The 20,474-nt window shown below is 39.4% G+C and overlaps 4 protein-coding genes across 4 annotated transcripts, besides 5 other annotated features; 1 reads left to right on the forward strand and 3 right to left on the reverse strand.

Annotated features, from left to right (window-relative positions):
• Positions 1-1,083: 1,083 nt before the first annotated feature.
• On the reverse strand, positions 1,084-2,652 carry PVX_003575 (prenyl transferase, putative; the record flags this gene model as incomplete). Its single annotated transcript, XM_001612904.1, has 1 exon — positions 1,084-2,652. One exon carries the CDS (start codon positions 2,650-2,652, stop codon positions 1,084-1,086), a length of 1,569 nt encoding a protein of 522 aa, XP_001612954.1.
• A 747-nt stretch (positions 2,653-3,399) lies between these two features.
• On the forward strand, positions 3,400-7,556 carry PVX_003570 (hypothetical protein, conserved; the record flags this gene model as incomplete). The annotated part of the gene is made up of 3 exons (XM_001612903.1): positions 3,400-6,987; positions 7,146-7,228; positions 7,377-7,556. The coding sequence occupies exons 1-3, from the start codon at positions 3,669-3,671 to the stop codon at positions 7,554-7,556; spliced, it is 3,582 nt and encodes a 1,193-aa protein (XP_001612953.1). The 5' UTR covers positions 3,400-3,668.
• A 1,273-nt stretch (positions 7,557-8,829) lies between these two features.
• Positions 8,830-8,853: a microsatellite.
• Positions 8,854-10,445: 1,592 nt separating this feature from the next.
• Positions 10,446-12,162, reverse strand: PVX_003565 (early transcribed membrane protein (ETRAMP)). The gene has a single exon (XM_001612902.1). It carries the CDS (start codon positions 11,743-11,745, stop codon positions 11,413-11,415), a length of 333 nt encoding a protein of 110 aa, XP_001612952.1. The 5' UTR covers positions 11,746-12,162; the 3' UTR covers positions 10,446-11,412.
• Positions 11,107-11,217: a microsatellite.
• Positions 11,283-11,311: a microsatellite.
• Positions 11,585-11,629: a microsatellite.
• A 4,590-nt stretch (positions 12,163-16,752) lies between the features above and the next one.
• Positions 16,753-17,877, reverse strand: PVX_003560 (hypothetical protein; the record flags this gene model as incomplete). Its single annotated transcript, XM_001612901.1, has 1 exon — positions 16,753-17,877. One exon carries the CDS (start codon positions 17,875-17,877, stop codon positions 16,753-16,755), a length of 1,125 nt encoding a protein of 374 aa, XP_001612951.1.
• A 1,501-nt stretch (positions 17,878-19,378) lies between these two features.
• Positions 19,379-19,423: a microsatellite.
• Positions 19,424-20,474: the final 1,051 nt, after the last annotated feature.

Raw genomic sequence — 20,474 nt, forward strand, 5'->3', positions numbered from 1 at the left:
ATGCATGTGTGGGGGTACTCGCGAAATTTTCCTTCCATGTGTACCCCTTCAGTTGACGTCTGCCTCATGCGCGTTGACCGCTCGAAGAACGAGGCGTATGCGTTGGTGCACTCGAATGAAGAAGCTTCCCACCTCCTGCGGCTGTACAAAGTTATTCTGAAGAACATGCTATTTTTGTGTTCAAACGGGCGAGACGTAGAGACAGAAATAGACATGGAAATTTTTGACCAAGACGAGGAAAGAACATTTTGGCGAGACGCAAAGAGGAATAACCTCTATTTTAGCATCTGGTGGGAGAGAAAAAGGGGCGCAGTTTTGCCCAACTGTGTAAATGGACACCAACTTGGTATGCTTATTTTATTATTTTGTTTATTTTTTTTTTAATTTTTTTTTTTTCTCCTTCCCGCTTACAGTTGCAATACGCAGAAGTGACCGCGCTTAAGTGGGGTGTTGCACGTCGAGTAAGGAAAAGGGGACAAATGAGGAAACGTGAAAACGAATAAAACAGGCAAATGGAATGGGCACTGGGGGGGAGGCAGTTAAATTAGGATGGGTCAGCCCCAAGCGGGTCAACTCCACACGGGTAAACCGCAAACGGGTGAACCACAGACGGGGCAACCCCACACGGGGTGGACTGCGCCCGTTCGAATTAAATTGAGAGAAAGAAAACAAAACAAATTCCCCATCGGGAAGGAGAAGGCACCAAAAAATGGAGAAGGAAAAGAAGGCGAATAAGACGAAGAGGGCGAATAAGACGAAGAAGACGAAGATGGTGAAAAAAAAAAGGGATATAAAAAAAATTCGAACAGCGAAAGGCACTCGAATGGGCACGCGCGTAACCTATGCGCACATCTGCTATGAAAGAAAGCGTCTTAATTGGACTTCCCCCCATGCGGCTCGTCCACCGGGTGCCAGCTGTGGAACCGACGCGGAGCTGTTTGTTCCGCGCGTTGTATATGATTTGGCAGTTTAGCTGGCATTTAACTGGCAGTTCTTCTGGCAGTTCTTCTGACCGCTCGTTTGACCGCTCGTTTGAGCGGCCACGCCACCTCAGCGTGGGCTGCACACCAGGGGGCCTCCCCCTCACTTGGCACTGCGCGACAGTATGTTCAGAATTAAGTTGATGAGGGCTTCCCTACTCTGGTTGATGTCATTTTTTTGCGAAGTCGCCTTTTCGGCATTTTTGGCCGTCCTGCAGTAGGAGATTATGGAGACCAAAATGTCTGCTGCCCTCTTGATGTGTAGCAAAGAACAGAGTTCGTTTTTTTTGAGACTATTTGTTCTATGAATGTAAAGTAGGATGTTGCTAATGTCTGTGTCCGAGAGGGTCTTTTTATTTATTAGGGAGAGCACAGCATCTGGGTTGTAGTTGTAGCTAAATAGAAAGGGGGCTGTTTTTATGCTGTTGTTTAAATCGTTGAGAATCGGTTTGTTGGTATTCTTATCTGGCTTGTAATCCAAATAATCATCATATAGCTGAAATGCCATGCCTATGTGGAGTCCCAAATTAAAGCAAAGTTCAATTACCTTTTCATTTTTGAAAGAGAGTATTGCTATGCAGGCAAACAGGTGGGAAAAGAGAGAAGCGGTCTTATGATACGTCTTAATAAAATACGTTTTCAACGCATCTTCAATGTTATTAAACTTCAAATTCGTTTGTAGTAATTCCCCTTTTATTAAGCTCTCCACCACGTACGCAAATCGTCTGCATATTTGTGGGCACCCAGTGCCTGCGAAGACCGAACTGGCGCGCGCGAGGAGGAAATCTCCAGATAGTATAGATATTTTATTTCCATATTTTTTATGTAATGCAGGAGCTCCCCTTCTGTTATTTGAGTCATCAATTACATCATCATGTAGGAGAGACCCCATGTGAATAATTTCTGACGCGGCAATAATTTTGTACTGATTTTCCCCAATTTTTTTTTCATAAATATTATTATTTGCAGAGTTCATAATGGCTAGTTTTTTTTTGGAAATAATGTTGTTTGCCGATTTGGCAATTTTCACAGATTTGGAATAATTCCGTTGGATGTTTCGAAATTTAAAATTATTTTTTGAAGACACATTGTCCACGTAGGATAGTATGTTCTTCAACAGAATGCTTAAAATGACTCGAAATTTTTTCCCTTGGTAGAGGTATATATATGTAATAAATTCGTCCAGATTGTTATAGTCCGTTTTGATGATGTTGTAAATATGATCATCGATATTTTTTATTTTATTTTCACAAAGTACATATGGATCGATCCCACCTTTTATATTCTTAAAATAATCGTGTAGGGACGTTAACTCTTTTTCTACCTGCTCGTCTTGGTACTCCAGCACATTCATGCAAAGTAAAATTTCTTTATACACATTTTCTGAGTATTTTGTGTTGCTACTTCCGGATGTGTCAAATGTTATTTTGTTAATATCCGATGATATTTTATTTCTTATGTATTTCCCCGTTAGTTTTAGGAGAGACGCTTTTACGAGTTCCACGAAGAGGTTTGAGCCTTTTCCCTGGTCCAAAAGGAAGCCATTCCTTTTCCACGGAAGGACGTCCTTAAGTGGGTCATCGTTCTTATTGGTTAGTAGCGAGTTGAGGCATTTTGTTTTGCAGTAGTTCAGGAACCCCTTGATGTTTTTTTTCCTGCTGAGGAGGATCATCCTTCGGCGGGGGGCGTCGCACGTGGACGAAATGGGGGTTGGGCCAGGTTTGCCGCTTTAGGACGCACACGCGTGGGTGGGCGGTTGTGCTGTTGTGCGGGTGAGCGGTTGTGCGGATGCGCTCTCGTTTGGGCGTATGCACACGGCGTATAAACCCACAGGGGTAGCTGCCACCACGTCGGCACGTACGTTGCGTAGGCTCGACGGTTGCGAGGTGCCCTAAAATTGCATTATTAACTCAGGTGTGGTATTGGGATGTGGGGGGAGTACAAAGGGTTAGGCACGCATCTGCCACGTACGTGTGCGTGTATACATTACGTTGAATCGCCGCTTCCAAATTAGGTTTGCACTTATAAAATCAGCTTGGGCTGATCATCTTGGCTTAACACGCCTCAAAGGGGGGGAAAAATAAAAACCTTCAAAAAAGTGTAAAGGGATTTTTTTCCCACGCCCCCGCTTTTTTCAAACAAATGGTGAACACTGGAAATTTTGTAGACTAACATTTGACGTTCTTCATTTGTTTTTTTAAACGAAAAAGGGGGGGAAAATGAGAAAACAATAAAAAAAAAAAATAAAACGATGAAATGTTAAATGAATTAAAACGAATATACGACCCTTTTTTTTTTTTTTAGCCTCTCTGGTATGCAGAAAAATAGCAAAATTGTGAAATATCTCCGAAAAAAAAAAACTTTAACGTTTTAATTTTCTTACTCCACTACGTTGTCATCATTCATTTTGCTTTTTTTTAAGGGGTTCCTTTTTTTTCCCTTTTTTGTGCGAATTAATCTTTTCACGTAACTTGTTCTTGTTTCCCATTTTGCGGATGTGAAGCATGCCTTTTTAGTAGCAGCGAAAATGAAGTTACATAAATGAAGTTACATAAGATCCATTAGTCACTGGAAAAAAAAAAAAAAAAATGCGAGGTGAAAAGATACCCATTAAAGAGGTGCAAAAGGGAAGATTTTAATTTTTTGTGCTATTTCTCTGAGCCTCCATGTAAGTTCCCCTTCGAAATAATGTTTTACTTGTACAATAAATTCACTTCCGCATCGACGAGAAGTCATGAGGAAAAAAAGGACAACATCGTAGATGCCGCGAAAAATGCAACTGCTCGAGCTGCTGAGAATGTCACCAAGGGGAGAAGCAACGAGAGGGACAAGAAGGAAGAGGAGGACGATTTGTTTTGGGCGCTCGAGGAAAATGAACGGCATGACAAAGGAGAGGAAAAGGAAAGCGACGTTTTCCTAGCAGATGAGAAAATAAGCGCAAGATGTTTTGCTTCGGAGATTAGCAAACCGGGGGGAGACACTTGGTGGGATGGCAACCCCACTTGGGGAGCGGTGGCTCCCCTGGAGGTCGAAGCTGGCACACACTTGGGTCATCCGAGTGAGCATCAGCAGAATGGCTCCAAAACTGATCAGACAAAGGAGAATGCCCAACAGGGAGGTCCCCCGTGTGAAGAATTTGACGAAAACGGTGACGAGTTTTTCAAAATAGACCAAGACAATTTTTCCTCCTTCACGTTTGCAGTTAGTTGTGCTGCTGAATGGAAGGGGGAAAAGGAAAGCTTGGAACACTCGAACGATGAAGCGAAAATAAAAGATTCCGCGAATGGACAGCAGATGGAAAACCCTTTTTCGGATGGTTATCCGTTTTATGGTAGCTCCGATCATGTGAAGATAAATCAATCCTTACCCCCCAGGGCTCCACTGGAAAGTGGGAATTTAGACCAAACAGTGGAGGGATGTCCACCTAGGGAGGAAGTGGCCGCGTTTGAGGAATTTATATCGAACGAAAATTTGACAAGGTATTTTAATAAGGGGGAAGAATGCGAAGAGGAAAATGAGGAAGGCATAAAATTTGAGGCCAAAGTTTGCACGCACATCCAAGAGAGGGATAAAAATGAGAAATGCATTTTTAAAGAAGAATCTGTGTTGCATACACTGTTGGAGGGGGGACCTATTGCTATTGATGGGGAAGGGGAATGCCCATTGGGGATAGTTGCAGACGGTGGGGTGTCATGTGAGAGGGGGTCCGGGGGAGAGAGCCGCAACACGGTGAGTTGTAGTAGAGGGGATGGCGAAGGGGTAGAAGTGGGCTTCCATAATGGGGCAGAAATGGACTTCCAAAATGGGGCAGAAGAGGACAACTCCAATGAGCCTCCCATGTTCAAGCCCGTAATGCCCGATGACGAAGAATCCGAGTGGAATTTTTTCCAAGGTGTGCACTTCCCCCAAGAGTGGCAGAGTGCTACCCATGAAGGTGCACACAGTGGTGAGCGTAGCGATGGACGAAGTGGTGACTGTAGTGATGGACGAAGTGGTGAGCGTAGCGGTGGACGAAGTGGTGACTGTAGTGATGCCCGCAATGGTGACTGTAGTGATACCCGCAATGGTGATAGCAACCATTGGCCGTTGGACATCCCCATTTGCCCCCAAAGTAGCGAAGACAAATTCGAAGTCAATTTCTGTTCGAATGAATTCCCCGGGGTAGCTAATACCAATGGGCAAGAAGAGGAAGGTAGGGACACCTGCTTTGATAATAAAAGGCTAGAAAAGGTAAGCGAAGAATTGGAAGAAACCCCAAATGGGAACCTCCCAATTGAAAATGCTTCTCACGTGGATAGCGAAAGGGAGGAGGTACCACCAAAGGTGGAAGGTCAAAATGGTAGAGAAATTCGAAGCGAAAACCTGTTTGATGAAGAGCAAACTTGTGCAGTAGAACAAAGTGGTGTAGCCGAAAAGTGGGACGAAGAAAAATTGATACAGATAAGTACCTTCCAAGGGAGAAGCTTCGAAATGGATAATGCAAAAAAACCGTTTGATGTTTTTTTCTTCCCTGACGATGCAGAGGATGAAGTTGCTTCCATTTCGGAGAAGCATAGAAGGGAAACATTTTTTTTTGAAAATGAGGAAAAGGTAGAAGCGGTGAGCGTAGAAAGGAGCAACGATGGGAAAGCTGCATCTGTGGGTGAGGAGGTGCTTCTTGCAGAGGAGGCTGAGGGGGGAGGTGAGGATGATTTTTCGCTTTTCCAAAGTGAGGAATTGGTGAGAGTTGTGGAAGCGGAAAATGAGGGGGGCGCATCCCTCCTTGAAAATAAGCAAACGATGGAAGTGGTTGTAGATGCGGTGAATATGGTAGACATGGTGAATCTGCTAGACGTGGTGGAAGGCGACGGAGGGGCAAGCGCAAAGGAGAGGAGTTTCTTCGATAGAAAAGAAACCTACGAGACAGAAGAAGTCGCGGAAGAAAGCAAGGGGGAAACGCCGCTTAATGTTTATTCATTCGAAACGGTAGATTTGAAAAGTGAAAACCCCAACGAATTGGCCAAAAATAGCACATGCATAAAGTTGGAGGAGTTAACTGGAGGGAAGGAGGTAGGAGAAATTTTATGCGAAATGGGAGAAGACGCAGAGGGAATTGCAGTGCAAAGGGAGGAGCAAGGGGAGGAAGAGAAAGGCGCCAAAGGGGACGAACCTAACATCGAAGACACGAATGAATCGAAGGGAGACAGCCATTTTAGCGGCAAAGAAGTGGAAGAAATGGAGACAGTCGAAGTGGTTGGTCAAACTAAAAAAAAGTTTTACCCCCACCAAGGGGAAGAAGATTCAGGCAATGATCACGAATTAGATGAGCATAGCAAATGTTTAGAAGAGGACCCAGGTGATGATGCAAAACATATGTTGGGAGAGAATCTCATAAAGGAGGATGGTGAAGAATTGAATTCCGTTCTTTTTCCGAACATTTCAAATGAGCAATTTGTTCGGGAAAAAGATAATGGGACGGAAAATAAATTAGAGGGCTTATTAAGTGTGCCCACAAATATGATGCAAAAAGGGAATTTTTTTTTTGAGGAACATGAAAGGGAGATGCTCCCCACCCCCAGTAGAGACACTAACCCCGTTCGTGCCAACGATGTAGAGGAAAAAAACAAATGGGAGGAAGGTAGCCAAAGAGAGTGCGTCGAAACGGTTGAGAAGTCCCCAAACTATGCGCACTTATGGAATGAATTTTACGAAAAGGAAGCAGATCAATCGGTGGACTGGCATGAACAGATGATCAAGCAGAATGGGACGGATGCGAAGCTACGGTTAGCAGATCAGGAAAATTTCGAAGCTAATTTGAATGATAAAAGGGAGAAGAAGAAAAAAAAAAAAATTAAAAAATCCCGCATGTTATGTGAAAAACCGTTTGAATACCATTCGGGCAGTTTGAAATATTTGAAGGCCTTAAAGGAGCTACCACCGCTAGACTTTTTAAAGTGCAAAGATTTGAGACCATTTTTGCGCCTTTTTAACATTGTTCTGAAGGCAGTGCGTATGTTTCGCTTCAACGGTAGGCCCCAATGCGCAGCGGATGTGTGCGTGCGAGACGCGAGGGCGTGACTACAGCGCATAGTTATGTTCCCTTTGGTACATTCACCTGTAAGGACTACTTGTTTGTGTAAATTCATTTCCCCCCACTTTTTTTTTTTTTCCTTTTCCTCTGCGCAGAGGATTACATGTACGTGTTGGCGGGAGACGAAACCGGGTGCGTTTACGTCAAGCTGGAGGTGAAGCACGAGAAGTTCTGCCAGGTCAAGAGAGAAGAGCAAATGAAAAGAGAAAAAAAAACACATGAAATGTGTAACATTGAAAGGTGGTGCGGACGCGTTTTTGTAGACCCCCACAATTGTTACTATTCCATAAATTTATTTTTCCTTCTTTTTCCGTTTCTACCTTTAGGAGGACGAAACCTTCATGCTGGCGAATTGCTGTGCATCTGTTGAAGGCGGTCATGTCTTTTTAGAAATTAACGAGTACGGGGATATTTTCTCGTTGAAGTATAACCCCATAGGGACTGTGAACAAGAGCGTAAATTTTTCAGACTCGAAATTTGTTTCGCTATCGGCGTGCGGAATTTAATGTCGCAGGGGGGACACTTTTTTTTTTTCTTTTTTTGAATGGGGCAAAGGTGCACAGTTAGGTACGCAGATACACAAATACACAAATACGCAGTTTGTCCTTTTCTTTCCTTTTACATTTTCCTATATGCAAATTATGCAAATGGATGTGGAGTTGGGGCAGAGAGGAGGGATTGATGGAGCAGCCCTTCTTGAACAACTTTGCTCTACTTCTTTTTTTTTTTGTTGACAATTTGCTTTTATTTGTTAAAGGTAGCCACTATTTTTTTTTTTTTTTTTGTAATCAGTGTGCTGCAAAGCGGTATATATGTACACGCTTCTGCTTTGTATGCGCACCCTGTTTAGTAAGGACAGCGTGTTTTTGTGAATGCTCCAATGGTTCATAAGATCGCATACGTATTGAAGCATTCCTTCATGCCACTTTCGCCAGTTTTACCTGCCCATGGACGGCGAAATTGATTTGGAGTGTTTGCGAAGAGAACGCGGCACATATGCGTATGTGACGATCCTTCTTAGTGGAGTTCTGCCAATAGTAGTAACCTGGGCCACTTGCATTTGATGGAAGGATGTTACATAAAATAAGTGGACTTCGCAGAAAAAAGAAGAAAACGTACTAATAATACCAATTGGCATCATCTGGTGGGGCTCCTTTTTCTATGTGATAAGTAGGCAGAATGGAAGAGATCCTCCAAGCTATTTATATGATGGGCTGATCTGTGCCAAATGTGCGCGGTTGCATTGTATTAAAAAGAAAGCACTTCCTTTTCTAGCTCTCTACATTTGAAGAGCAGGATGGGAGTATGCGTCCCTGTTTTTTTTTCATTCCAAACGTTTCGAAAAGGTTTCACATAAATTGATCAGTTGCTTGTTTTGTCTAAAAGTGCGTTACCTTAATTTTTTTAAGTGCATAATAGAAAAAAAAAAAAATAAAAAAAAAATTAGTGCGACGTTATTGAACGGAACGGATACACTGGTCATTTTGAAAACCACAACAGTTGTGTTGCCGTTAGTAGATTGTTGGGATGGTTTTACTGTCACGTTATTGCTGATAAGTTGCAAGGGGGATATAGCTACAATTTTTGCGCTTTTTTTTTTTTTTTTTTTCTGCAAAGTTGGAATTTTTATGTAAGGGGGGATCTGCCCCTTTGGTGAAGGTATTCCCTACGTCGGTTTTGATACCCACACAGGTACATGCAGAGATCGACACGGAGGTGGGTTCCAACAGAGGGGCGCGCTGCACCTTCCCCGCACACGTGTGCATATCTATGCCTACACTCAACTAGGTGGGCCCTTATACCTAGTAACTCTATTTTCCCCATTGTTAGCCATTCCTTCTAAAATAAAATGAGCGCATTTTTAGGGTACCTAAATGGGGATCTATTCCACACAAGTTCTACATGTCATCTGATTTAAAAAGGAAAGCTAACACTCCAGCTGAATAACCCCACGATGCTTTCATGGGGAAATAACTTCCATTGGTAGTTCCTGACCATAAGGGTAAAGAATTGTAGGGGAAAAAAAAAAAAACAAATTCTTAAAATTGTAAGTACAATTTTGTTCCTTTTTCTTTATTTTAGTATTACCATTTTTAATTTTAAAAATTTCATGAAAAAGTGAAAAGGGTAGATAGGAATGTAAGCGCCTAATGGGGAAGGCATACTGGGCTATCATACATATGTATCATGTCCCTGGGGGGCCATGGTAGGGAGGAACAAAGCGCCGGTAAAACGAAGTTAGCAAAGAACTACGTTGTGTGTTAATGTTGAAAGGTTAGTCAATTGGCATTTTTTTTGCTCACTTCCCAAAATAAGTGGCTTTCGAAGGGGTAAAGATATCTACACCATGCTGACTCTCTTTTCCAGTTTATCGCCGGTCAGCGAAGGGCAGAGGGGCTGTATCAACACAGGTGTGGCAGTAGCTGTGTAGGCCGCTGTGCAGGGCGATTCCCCCTCCCCAGCTGTATGTACAGTACACGTGCCCATCATGACCGGAGATGGTCCCTTTTTTAGTAGGTATTCTTAAAGGGTGTCAACACACGTCGGTTAAGCAGCTGCCAAACTGGGGGCCCGCGTCAGGCGAGCTTCCCCAGCTTAAACGATCACACGGACTGTGTGTTTCGTGTAAGTACACACTTGGGGTGATACTCACCATGTCATGGGAAGGAAGGAGATATATGCTGCCTCTTATTGTATCGTTTTCCTCTACATGCGGGCTGGCTTATTATTCCCATGACGTGGCCGAGGAGTAGCACACAGTTTGGGGTCTTAAAATTGCTTATTCATTTGTTTGCAATTTGAGAAAGTAGCTATCATGTGTGTGTGATGCATGGGGGAAGCGTTTCTCAGTTGAAGCATGAACCTTTTAAGAAACGGAAAAAAGAGGTAAAACGAATTGTAACGATGAAGTGGCTGCCCATGCGTTCTAGATGAGTATATCTAACGCAACGGGCTCGGAACGAAATGTACCTCCTGACTCAATCTCCACAACGAAGAGGGTATATACCCCCCCAAATAACTCAATCCCTCCAACAGAGTTAAATCTAATTTAACTACCATTTTTAAGATTCACCCATTTTTTAGGAGAGATGAAGAAATCTCCCAAATGTGCTCCCCTTTTTTTTGGCAAAAAGAAGAGGTGGTAGTTCTTTTAAAGGACTCAGATTAAGGCGGCGCGCATGTTGCAGTGCAACGCTACCAAAACGAACACCGCTTTTGCGGGTCGCTGGTTCAACTGAACCGTCGCATGACAGTGCTAATACAGGTGGGCACTCGCATTTTTTTTGTACATTTATAAGCTCTTAATATAAAAGTAGTGGTTTTTTATCTAGTCTATGATTTCCACAATTTAAAATATTTTAAATATAAAAATACAGTTCCAGTTTCTCACGCTTAGTAAATAAAATTACTTCAAAGAACTTAATACGTTAAAAAAATATATAAAAATATATATAATCAATCTCTCATATAATCTACATAAGAAAAATGTACACGATTATATATTTTTTTTTTGTTTTTTTTGGTAAATATAAAAAAATAAAATGGGATATATATATATTGGTTATAAATATATATATAATAAAAAAAAAAAAAAAGGGGGTTATTTCTTATGCTATGGTTTTGTTCTATAAGCTGTCAGGAATTATTATATGGAGATAAATAATCAATGGGTATATAAAATGGTAGGAATAAAAGATATATATATATAGGTACATATATAGGTACATATATAGGTACATATATAGGTACATACATATATACGCACATATATAGGCACATATATACACATATATATAATATATATATTATTCTACGCAACTCTACGAACTTATAAATTATAAATCTCATTTCATAAAAGGTGAAAATTACTCTTTTTTATGTTTTTTTTTTTTTTTTTTTTGCTAAAAGGTGAAAAACAGATAAAAAAGAAAAACATGCTAAAAAGTTACACATGTAAATATACATATGTAGCTCTTTAATTTTTCTCTTATCGTAAAATTGTTAAACACGCTTAAAGCTATCTCTTGAAAAATGTAAGTCCATCATCAAGGGCTGGCTCGGCTCTTCCATTTTGTTTTCTTTTTGCGGATTTTCTCTTCTCCATTGTTGCTTGTCATCTCGAGTGGTTAGAGTGAAAATGTGTCTCCATTAAGTGTTGTAATAATTTGACACCATATATATATACATGTATGTAATTGTACGTACATGTATATATATAGGCGCAACTCTCTCAAGTGGCTCCATCTTCTTTTGCTCAGGTCTTTGCTCCATGGGCTTATATACTATAAACCCAATAAAGCAAGCGCCTTTGTGCCTTTATTGGTTAATCCGTTATCATTTGGTTAAAGGCTTATTCCGCATTTATTGGATGTTGCTGCCTTTGGTTGGTTGTTTTTGGTTCAATCCACCAAGTAATGGCTCTTTCTTGGTGTTTGGGGTTCCCTTTTTGTTATCTTGTTTGTTTTTGTAGTGGAGACCAAGGCCTAAGGCAGTACCGAGGAGTACGGCAATACCAGAAGCAATGGAGGAGATCATCATGATCTTTTGGTTTCTCTTTTTTCTTTCAGCGTCGGTTAATTTTTTGTAACCGGCGGCAACTTTCTTTCCTGCTACAACATTATTGTAGAAGCTTGGAGCAATGAAGTTGACTGCTAACAAAGCAGCGAAGAGGTATAATACTTTGGTAATTTTCATTTTCGATTAAGGGGGGGGGGATTGATAAAATTATAAAAATAAAATTTGTAAAAAGGCGTTAAGCAACAGAGTTGGAAAAACAACAAAATAGGATTTTTTTGTTATTTAGGATAAACGTTATAAAAGTTTAGGCGTTTTTGTTAAATGTTAAAATGTTAGATAAATCTAATTTGTTTTATACGAGGTATAAAAATTAAGTTTAATTTTTTTTTGAATAAAAATTTATAAAAAATTTTAAAAAATATTTTTAAAAAAAAAAATTAATATATTTTTTGATTAAATTTTTTAATTTTTTTATAAAATTTTGTATAAATTTTATATAAATTTTATATAAATTTTATAGTTTTTATAAAAATTTTAGGTGCGGTTAGATTTTTGGCTAATTAAAAGCGTATTGATTGATAATTTTTTTTAATCAAAAAAAAAAAAAGTTATCTATTTATCTATGAAAAGTTATCTAGAAACGTTTTCATTTTATTAATTTTGCGTTAAAAAGGGGGCTATAAAGGCTGGTTTCATCCATTATCTATTTTTTTAAATTAAAAAAAGCTCCTTTTTGGTGAACCGATTTATATATGATATATTTTCAAGGGGTTAAAAACTATGCATTTGTGTTCATTTGAATGCGAAAACTTGGGGCTTTTTTTAAAAATTTTTACTTTTTTAATTTTTTTTTCATGCGCACTTGCCAAAAGTTGGTGCATTTTAGCAAACCCCCCCATTATAACCTTTCCTCAATTTTTTTTAATTTGCATGTACAGTTTTAGCGAATTAACGACAGTTTATATATTTATACTGGGAGTGGTTTTAGGTTGCGCCCCCATGCGCTAACTTTTTACTTTTCATAAACCCCTTCTCACTGCTGTGTCCATTTTGAAATTAATGAAAAACCTTTGTGGCGTAGCGAGTAAACCAGTTAGAAAAAAATGAACGTGGCACAGTTAGTTATGGGGTACACCGTTAAAATAGCGGCTTTCCTTTTCTTTCCTTTTCTTTCTTTTTCTTTCTTTTTTTTTTTTAAATATTTTTTCTTCTTTAAGGTTAGGCAGTTTTATGTAAAAATGCACAGATTAACGATTAGCAAGTTAACCTTTACACAGGAGAAAATTTAGCGCGCGCGCTTTTTTAAGTTCATCCCAATGAAATGAAAGAAAAGGGTGAACTAACCAAAAGGTGAGGGAAGCGAGGCGCCAACTTTGTTGAAAAACGGCAGCACTGAGGAGGAGGTGGAGCGAGTGCTTTTTCTCGAGCGCTCAATTTTACGTATAACTAATTTGAACAGAAGGGGCTATCATTATATATATAACGTATAATATATAACGTATAATATATGACATATTATCTATACGTTCGTATAGGTAAGCGGGTGGGGGGAGCAGCAGTAGTAGTCGTGGTAGCCGCAGTACTACGCGAATAGCGTACGGCGTGGCCCCTTACAAAACAGCGGAGCGAGCGCTGACCCTCTCGCTCTCTCTTCCTCATTTTAAGGAATTAATGATGGGCAATGGCCTTATTAATATAAAATTACCAACCCCTCTCTGCATTACAGGAAAAATTTAATTATAACCTCCTTTTGCACAATAGCACTTTTTAAGGGGGTGTACCAGGGGTGCGTGTACCCTTCCGCTTAATTCACCAACACAATGACTGTTTTTACTTTTTCTCATATAATAGCACCAAAAAAAAAAAAAAAGCACATCATCAAACATTTGTAAGTACCATATAGAATAGCAAATAATATGTAGAGTGAGTGGGGGATTGCTCACAAAATTGCAGCAAATGTGATGAAATGATAATGCCTTTGTGGGGGATGTTTAATAAACCCCACCTGCATATTTCTCCAACATTTAATTATACTACTCTACTACATGCATATCTAACGGTAACATGAAAAGTGAGCCGAATAATTGTTATGTAAAGGTTATTGAGCGACTAAAAAGGAGGGCATTCTTGGCAGCAATTACCTTACTTTCTATGCCGCAAATGAATAACCCCATTGTGAGTTTTCATTTTATTTCAAGGAGGAAGTTCGCTGACCTTTGAAAGGGTGAAGGTGAACCCTCAAAGTTTATCCATCCCCCAACCATACGGGGTATAACGTATGGCATATATCATATAGCATATGTAATACTGTGCTATATGTAGTAACGTAAGAGGCCCCCTCTCCCTCTCCATCTCATTGGTAACACCTCGTCAGGGGCATTATAAAACCCTCCATCTACCGTTCAACACATAGGGGTGATTGTATATAATTCCATAGGAGTTATATACCCTTCCCGCATATGAAGCAGCAGGTTATATGGGATGATAGTTTTTGTATGCGTATAGCCCATTGTTTACCATTTTTTCCCCTGTTCTACACTTTTTTAACGCCAAATGGGATTCATGTCAGCGGTAAAAAGAGGTCACAGCGTAGGTTAAGTTATGCTTACAGCAGGCGTAATTTTTACGCTTCGTTTTCCAGCTTAGCCAATTTTAACGCAAAGGGTTGTTAAGCGTGCACGTGAGCGAATTTGCTTTTAATGTACCTACAGAATTGCTTTAAGATTTTTTTTCCCAAATGGAATTCCCCTGTATGTACAGCTTTGCCGTGTACCATACAGGTATAAAGCGAAAAGTGTACAAAGTGGGGATCACACCAATGTTGGTGGACATTTTTAGGAAAATTGCGGTACCTCGTATGGGGGAAAGATTAACATAGGGAAAAAATTGTAATAGGGTACCAGTTTTTCAATTGTTCTTTGGGGGAAAATGGCTCCCATTTTTTTGTTAACGCTTTTTTTGTTTTTTTTTTCCATTCCGTTTATGAAATGGGAACATTATAGTGAGGACATCTTTTCATTACATTTTCGCAGAGAAATTTGGGGTTCCTTTTTTTTTCACATGTACACATTCTCCTGTGTAATAATTCTTATTGCACGTAAAGAGATAATAGCCAAGGCGGACAGATGCGTTACGCAAAAGTCCAAAGGGCTGCTACATCTTTAACCTTTTTTTTTATTTTTCCCTTTGACGTATTAACGAAGCAGCGTTAATGTGTTAACTTGCTGAAGGGGGAAAATTGCAAAGGCGCATGGGGAACAAACATATGTTTGTAATGTTCCCGCTTATCATAAATCTTTTTGGGAAGCGTGGCCATAAAATGGAGATATACAGATTGTGTACGGTTAAATGCACGCACCGTGTTGCGCTACAAAGATGAATAATCATCAAATTGATTGCTAACTGTGTTGCGATGAAAACTTTCTTTTTTTAATAAATGTGTTAATTTTTTTTTTTTTTGCGCAAAGTGACTCATTGGGTAGACGCTCTTTAAAAAGGAAGAATGCATACCATGTTCATCCATTTGGAAAGTTAATTTAAAAAATGAGTACTTTATGTTGTATATAAGGTCTGTATTTTTTTTTTTTAAAAGAGTAAACTAATTTCGTGAACCCTCTAAGTTTGAGAGAAAATCGAAATGATGAAGACCGTCCTGGAAGTGCACAACATTATTTGTGACCCTCTTGGGTAGCATTAAAAAGGGGAAGGCAACAATTCCTCAATTTGTTTTAAAAAAAAAAAACAGGTAAAACAAGGTAAGAACCATTACAAATATTTTCATTTTGCACATTACAGGAAAAAAAAAATTCCACCATTTTATGTTTAGGAGCGATGTGTACGGGTGATCAGATAATGTATATATAACATTCACTTCCACAGGGAGGGGAGCGAAGCATTATGGTTTTTCTCCCTAGGGAAGAACTTGCACATAGTTAACCAATATATAGGGCTTGAAAAATATGACGCCCGTTAAATCGGTCGCAAAAGGGTGGGGAATCTCCACACCTGTTGTTCGTTCAAGTGGATACCTAAACGGGGAAGTAACCCCTACGGCACATGCAAATGGCAGATGGCAAATGGCAAATGCCCCTTGGGGGCAAAACGGACACAATGGAACATGTGCAATGCCACATAGGAAGGAGTCACTTCCAACGGTGTTGGTTTAAAAACACCTCGTTGATGTTTAGACGGCACAATCGTCCTCCCCCTCGGTTTGCAAGGGATCTATTGGGCCCAGTCACATGGCTTGTTTCGTCTACATTATCAACTTTGAACTGTTAAATTTGAGCATTGTTTTTTTTTTTTTTTAAAAGACCCATTTTGTTATCATTCATGTGATAGTAATTCTTAGTATATGCGATTCGCAGCTGGCCGGATGGGCTGCCAGATGGGTGGTAACTTTTAAAGCAAACATTAATTAAATACAAATTGAAAAAGGCTGAGTAGTTTGTTTTACACATAATTTAATGGTTGTCGTAAGTTCTTTGTAAAATAAACAAATAAATATATTTAATGAAGAAGGGGGTGAAATGAAAACAAAAAAAACAAAGAACATATTTTTTTTAACACAAAACACAGGTGGAATAGGGAGGCATTTTTTAGAGTTTTCTTTACCTTTTTCTTCTCCTCTTTCGTGGGTTAAGCGGGTGGATGTAAGCAACTTCAAATATGGCAAAGTTAAAAGGGTGGAGCGTTTCAACAGCGTGGCCTATGAAAACGCCGCTTATCAAAACGTCCCTTTTCATTTTATGCGATTCCGTTCTGTCCTCTTTCATTCCATCTTACATCCATGCATTTGAGAACGTAAAACAAAAGGGGGGATAACTATTGTCTTATTTTTGCAATTTGCGCATTTGCTCCCATTAATTTTGCGGAGTAGAGGCATTTCTCCCTTTTTTTTCAATTGGGGAGAAAAACAAACAAAGGGATGGGAAGCAGTCAACGGGTTGGGGGAGTACGTACGTACAAGCGCGTACGCACACAGATGTCAGTACGTATGCGGTATGTACATTCGTGTGAAGTGCGCTTCTTGGGGGATGATGCTTATCTTTATTACGAAAAAAGTTAGGCAACTTCTAGGGGAAAGAAGCTTCAAAGGTTGTTTTTCGAGGCGCGATTTTCAAGCGCTATTTTCAAGCGCAATTTTCAAACGCTATTTTCAAGCGCGATTTTCAAGCGCGATTTTCACATCGTAATGTTTGCGTCGTTTGCTTCCCTTATTTGACAGAATATAAGCATATCTTGACAATTTGAGAAGCAGAGAAAATAGATGTCGTTGACGAAGTTGGAGACCCTCATTGCTGCATTGTCTAGCTGTTCGTCTGTGAGGAACAAGCCATTATCGGTAACTAATTCTTCGTGATAGAATTTTATTAATTCTAAGTCGTTTATAACTTCCTTTTTTTCACTATAGGTGCTTTTATGTTTTACGTAATAAAAGAGTCCTTTGAAAACTTCTAACTCCAGTGAAAAGATAGACTTTAATGTTAACACGTAAGAATCTGTTAGGGGCTCGGAAAAGCAGTAGTCTCTAAGGCGGTCACTTATTCGGAGTGCCATGGAATCTCGTAGCTCGAAGGGTAATCTATAGTTATCATGTTTTTTGTTATTTTCATACATTTCTTGTAAAATACCAATGTGGTCCTCTAAGAGTTCATTTTTTTCTTCATCTGTGGCACAGTTAATAATTTTATTTAAGTACGTTTCTGTTGTCTCAAATTCGACGAAGAAAATTGAATAGAGAGATCTATAGGAGTCAAGTGAATCTTCCAATTCGTCAATGCTGTTTATATTTTCCTGCACAACTATTACATCATCGTTCACTTCTTGTACTATATATTCGCCACTCATTTCGTTTTCATCGCTTTCGGCCTCAGACTCTTTTTCTTCATCTTTTTCGGAGTCTTCATCGTCATCGTATTCCTCTTCCACTACTTCCACTTCTTCCACTTCTTCCACTTCTTCCACATCTTTTTCTTCTTTCTCCTTCTTTTGTGTCCCCCTTTCTTCCTCACTTCTGACACTTTTATTTAAGATTTGCAGTTCCACATCTTGTTCGTTGTCATACCTGTCATTTGCTACACTTGCTACATTTCCACCGTCAGTGTATTCTACTATTTCTATGTAGTCAAACGCTTCGCTTGGATCTTGTTCTTCGGATTCGTAGTTAACTGAAATAATTTCTTCCCTTGTATTTGACGGTTCCCGGTCTGTTTGTATGGCCAGGGCAAGCGCACCAAATGGGCTCGAGTTAAATGCAGTTTTTAGCAGTAGGTTAGCGTATATGACGACGATGTATTTCTTGAGCATTTTCGCAAATTGGGGGCGGCGCAAAAAAAAAGGGGTGCAAAAGTTTAAAAAAAAAGTACAAAATTTAAAAAAAAAGTACAAATTTATCAAAATAAAAAAGCAAGAAATAAAGTCGCTTTAGAACTTTCCAAATTTTGCAGCGCTCAACAAATGGAGACAACTCGTCGGAGTTGCAATGGCGCTGCGATTGTATGGGGGGTTAAAATGCAAACAACGCGTGTCTCGCGTGTAGGCGGTTATGTTCGCGAGCTGTTGAGCGGATTATGCGTAGGTACGCAGATGTGCAGACATTTAGAGAAGCAAACATGCAGACAGGCAGACATATGTATACATATATGATGCATATACGTTTCTGCGAGTTGTCGCTTATGATGGTTGCTCTGGAGGCACAGGCTGGGGTGAATGTTCTCTATTGCATTGGCGGATGTCCCAGCATGCAAACATACAAATTAGAACATACAAATGTACAAACAAATGGCGCACTTCTGCGTACAATTTGGTTGTTTTTTGGGAAAAAATTGCTTTTTTCCTGTTTTTTTTAGCAACCAACAGGTTTAAAAAAAAAAAAGAAATATGCTCAGCAAGGCAGGTATTTCAAATCAGAAAAATATTTTGTTAATCTTATTGTTAACTTTTTTCGTATTTGATACTATAGAAAAGAACAAAAATAGGCAAGCAAAAAAAATAAAATAAAAAAAAATAATTTTATTTATAAAAACAGCATATATATGAACATCATTTAGCATACTCCGTTAATTGTATTTTTTTTTAGCATGCAGAAAAGGATAAATTGTTAAAAAAAAAAATACGAAAAAAATAAATTGGTGCTGCATAATATTATATGTAGTTATATTTACATAAATTTAATGTACATCGAACAGTGCGTTCAACTCAATTATGTAGATGCCACGAAGACAATGCTGCGCTCTCGTCTTTTATACAACCTTGGAGTATTGCATTCCAGGAATAATTCAAATCGACTCGTTAACTGGAATAAAATTGTCTCGTTCGTTAGAATAAAATTGTCTCGCTCATCAAAAATGCTACCGCGGACAATCGGAAAACCTCCCCGAAAGTCGTTGCAAGGAGAAAAAATTAATCAAAATAGCGAACGCAAGAATGGTTAACTTAATGTAAGACAAAAAAAAAAAATAAAATAAATAAATCAAATATATATAAATAAATACTATATGTATAACTGTGCATACATACGCATAGCAGTACAAATAATATACAACGCAGTTGCGCCCTGTTTATTAATAATTATAAAACGAACCCCGTGTTACCGTATTATACACGGTGCTAAAACGCAGCAAGGTGGATCAAAGGCGAAGAAGAGGCGGCGAGGAAAGGGGCGAAGGAAGGCCTTCTTCCTAAATTAATGGTGGGCAAAATTCGCTTACATAAGAACAGTTGTTGCAGCCTGTATCAATTTTCAAATGCGAAGCTGGTAGACTTTTGGCCCTACCTATACGAATATCAAAAGCGCACTTGAACGTGAAGTGGCTGATCGGCACTCTAACCGTTCTAGTGGACGCGCATGTAAAATTTTTATACATACATACGTACGTACGTACATGTACGTTTTATGTGCGCTAATTTGGCATGAACGAATTAGGCATTAGGTTTATGCCTGCAGGCATGGATGTACATTTATATGTAACTATGCCACGCTTAGCAAAATAATGGCAGCGGCGAACGGGATAAAAAGCCTTTGCGAATTGTGGCACTTCGTATGAAGGGTAACTCATTTTATGCAGTTCTTCGAAAGGGTAAATAAGCAAAAAAAGGGGGGTTCCTTTTTAAAAGGAAAAAAAAGGAGAAAAATATGAAAAAAAGAAAATGAAAAAACGAAAATGAGAGAGTGCCAAATGAGAGAGCGCCAAATGAGAGAGTGCCAAATGAGAGAGTGCCAAATGAGAGAGTGCCAAATGAGAGAGTGCCAAATGAGAGAGCGCCAAAATGAACTCAGCTGCCACAACTGAACCGAATCATTTGTACACTTCCGAGCGACAACTATTTTGCGCTTCAACTTTTCTACGCCGACGCGGTGTTCATAAGTATACGACACTTGTGGTGTACGTCGAAAAGGGCAAAAAAAACAATTCACCATTCGGTGCTGCACGAGTCGAGTGAGAAAAATACTCCCAAGTGCAGTCTCCACATTTCGGGGTTATCTTTCTTGTTGAATAAATTTTTTGCATACGTTTATGCTCATGAAATTGCAATTGCGATTGTAGGTTAGTTTGGAGGAAATATTAACAGGGCTGAAAAAAAAAAAAATAAAATAAAAAAATAAGTCAATTCTGCAATTCCGCGCAGTCAAATGCTATTCTTCGCAATCGTCAATAATTCTTGCTGCACTTTTTGGTATTCCTTTGTTTGCACTGTTCGCTAACGTCCATAGGGGAAAGGTTGAATCAAAAAGTTTATCCCTCGGACAGATACCTTTTTGAGTGCCCTTTTTTCTTATCGCCCAAATGTGCAAGGTAATAAAAGATTGGCGGGAATAAATAGTGAATATAAAATTAGGACACCATAAAAGTGTGCACTTGTTTGCGGATGAGTCGGAAGAAGTTAAACGGAGGAAGTCGAAA

This window comes from Plasmodium vivax, chromosome 4, assembly GCF_000002415.2.
Source record: "Plasmodium vivax chromosome 4, whole genome shotgun sequence".
Classification (NCBI taxonomy): domain Eukaryota; phylum Apicomplexa; class Aconoidasida; order Haemosporida; family Plasmodiidae; genus Plasmodium; species Plasmodium vivax.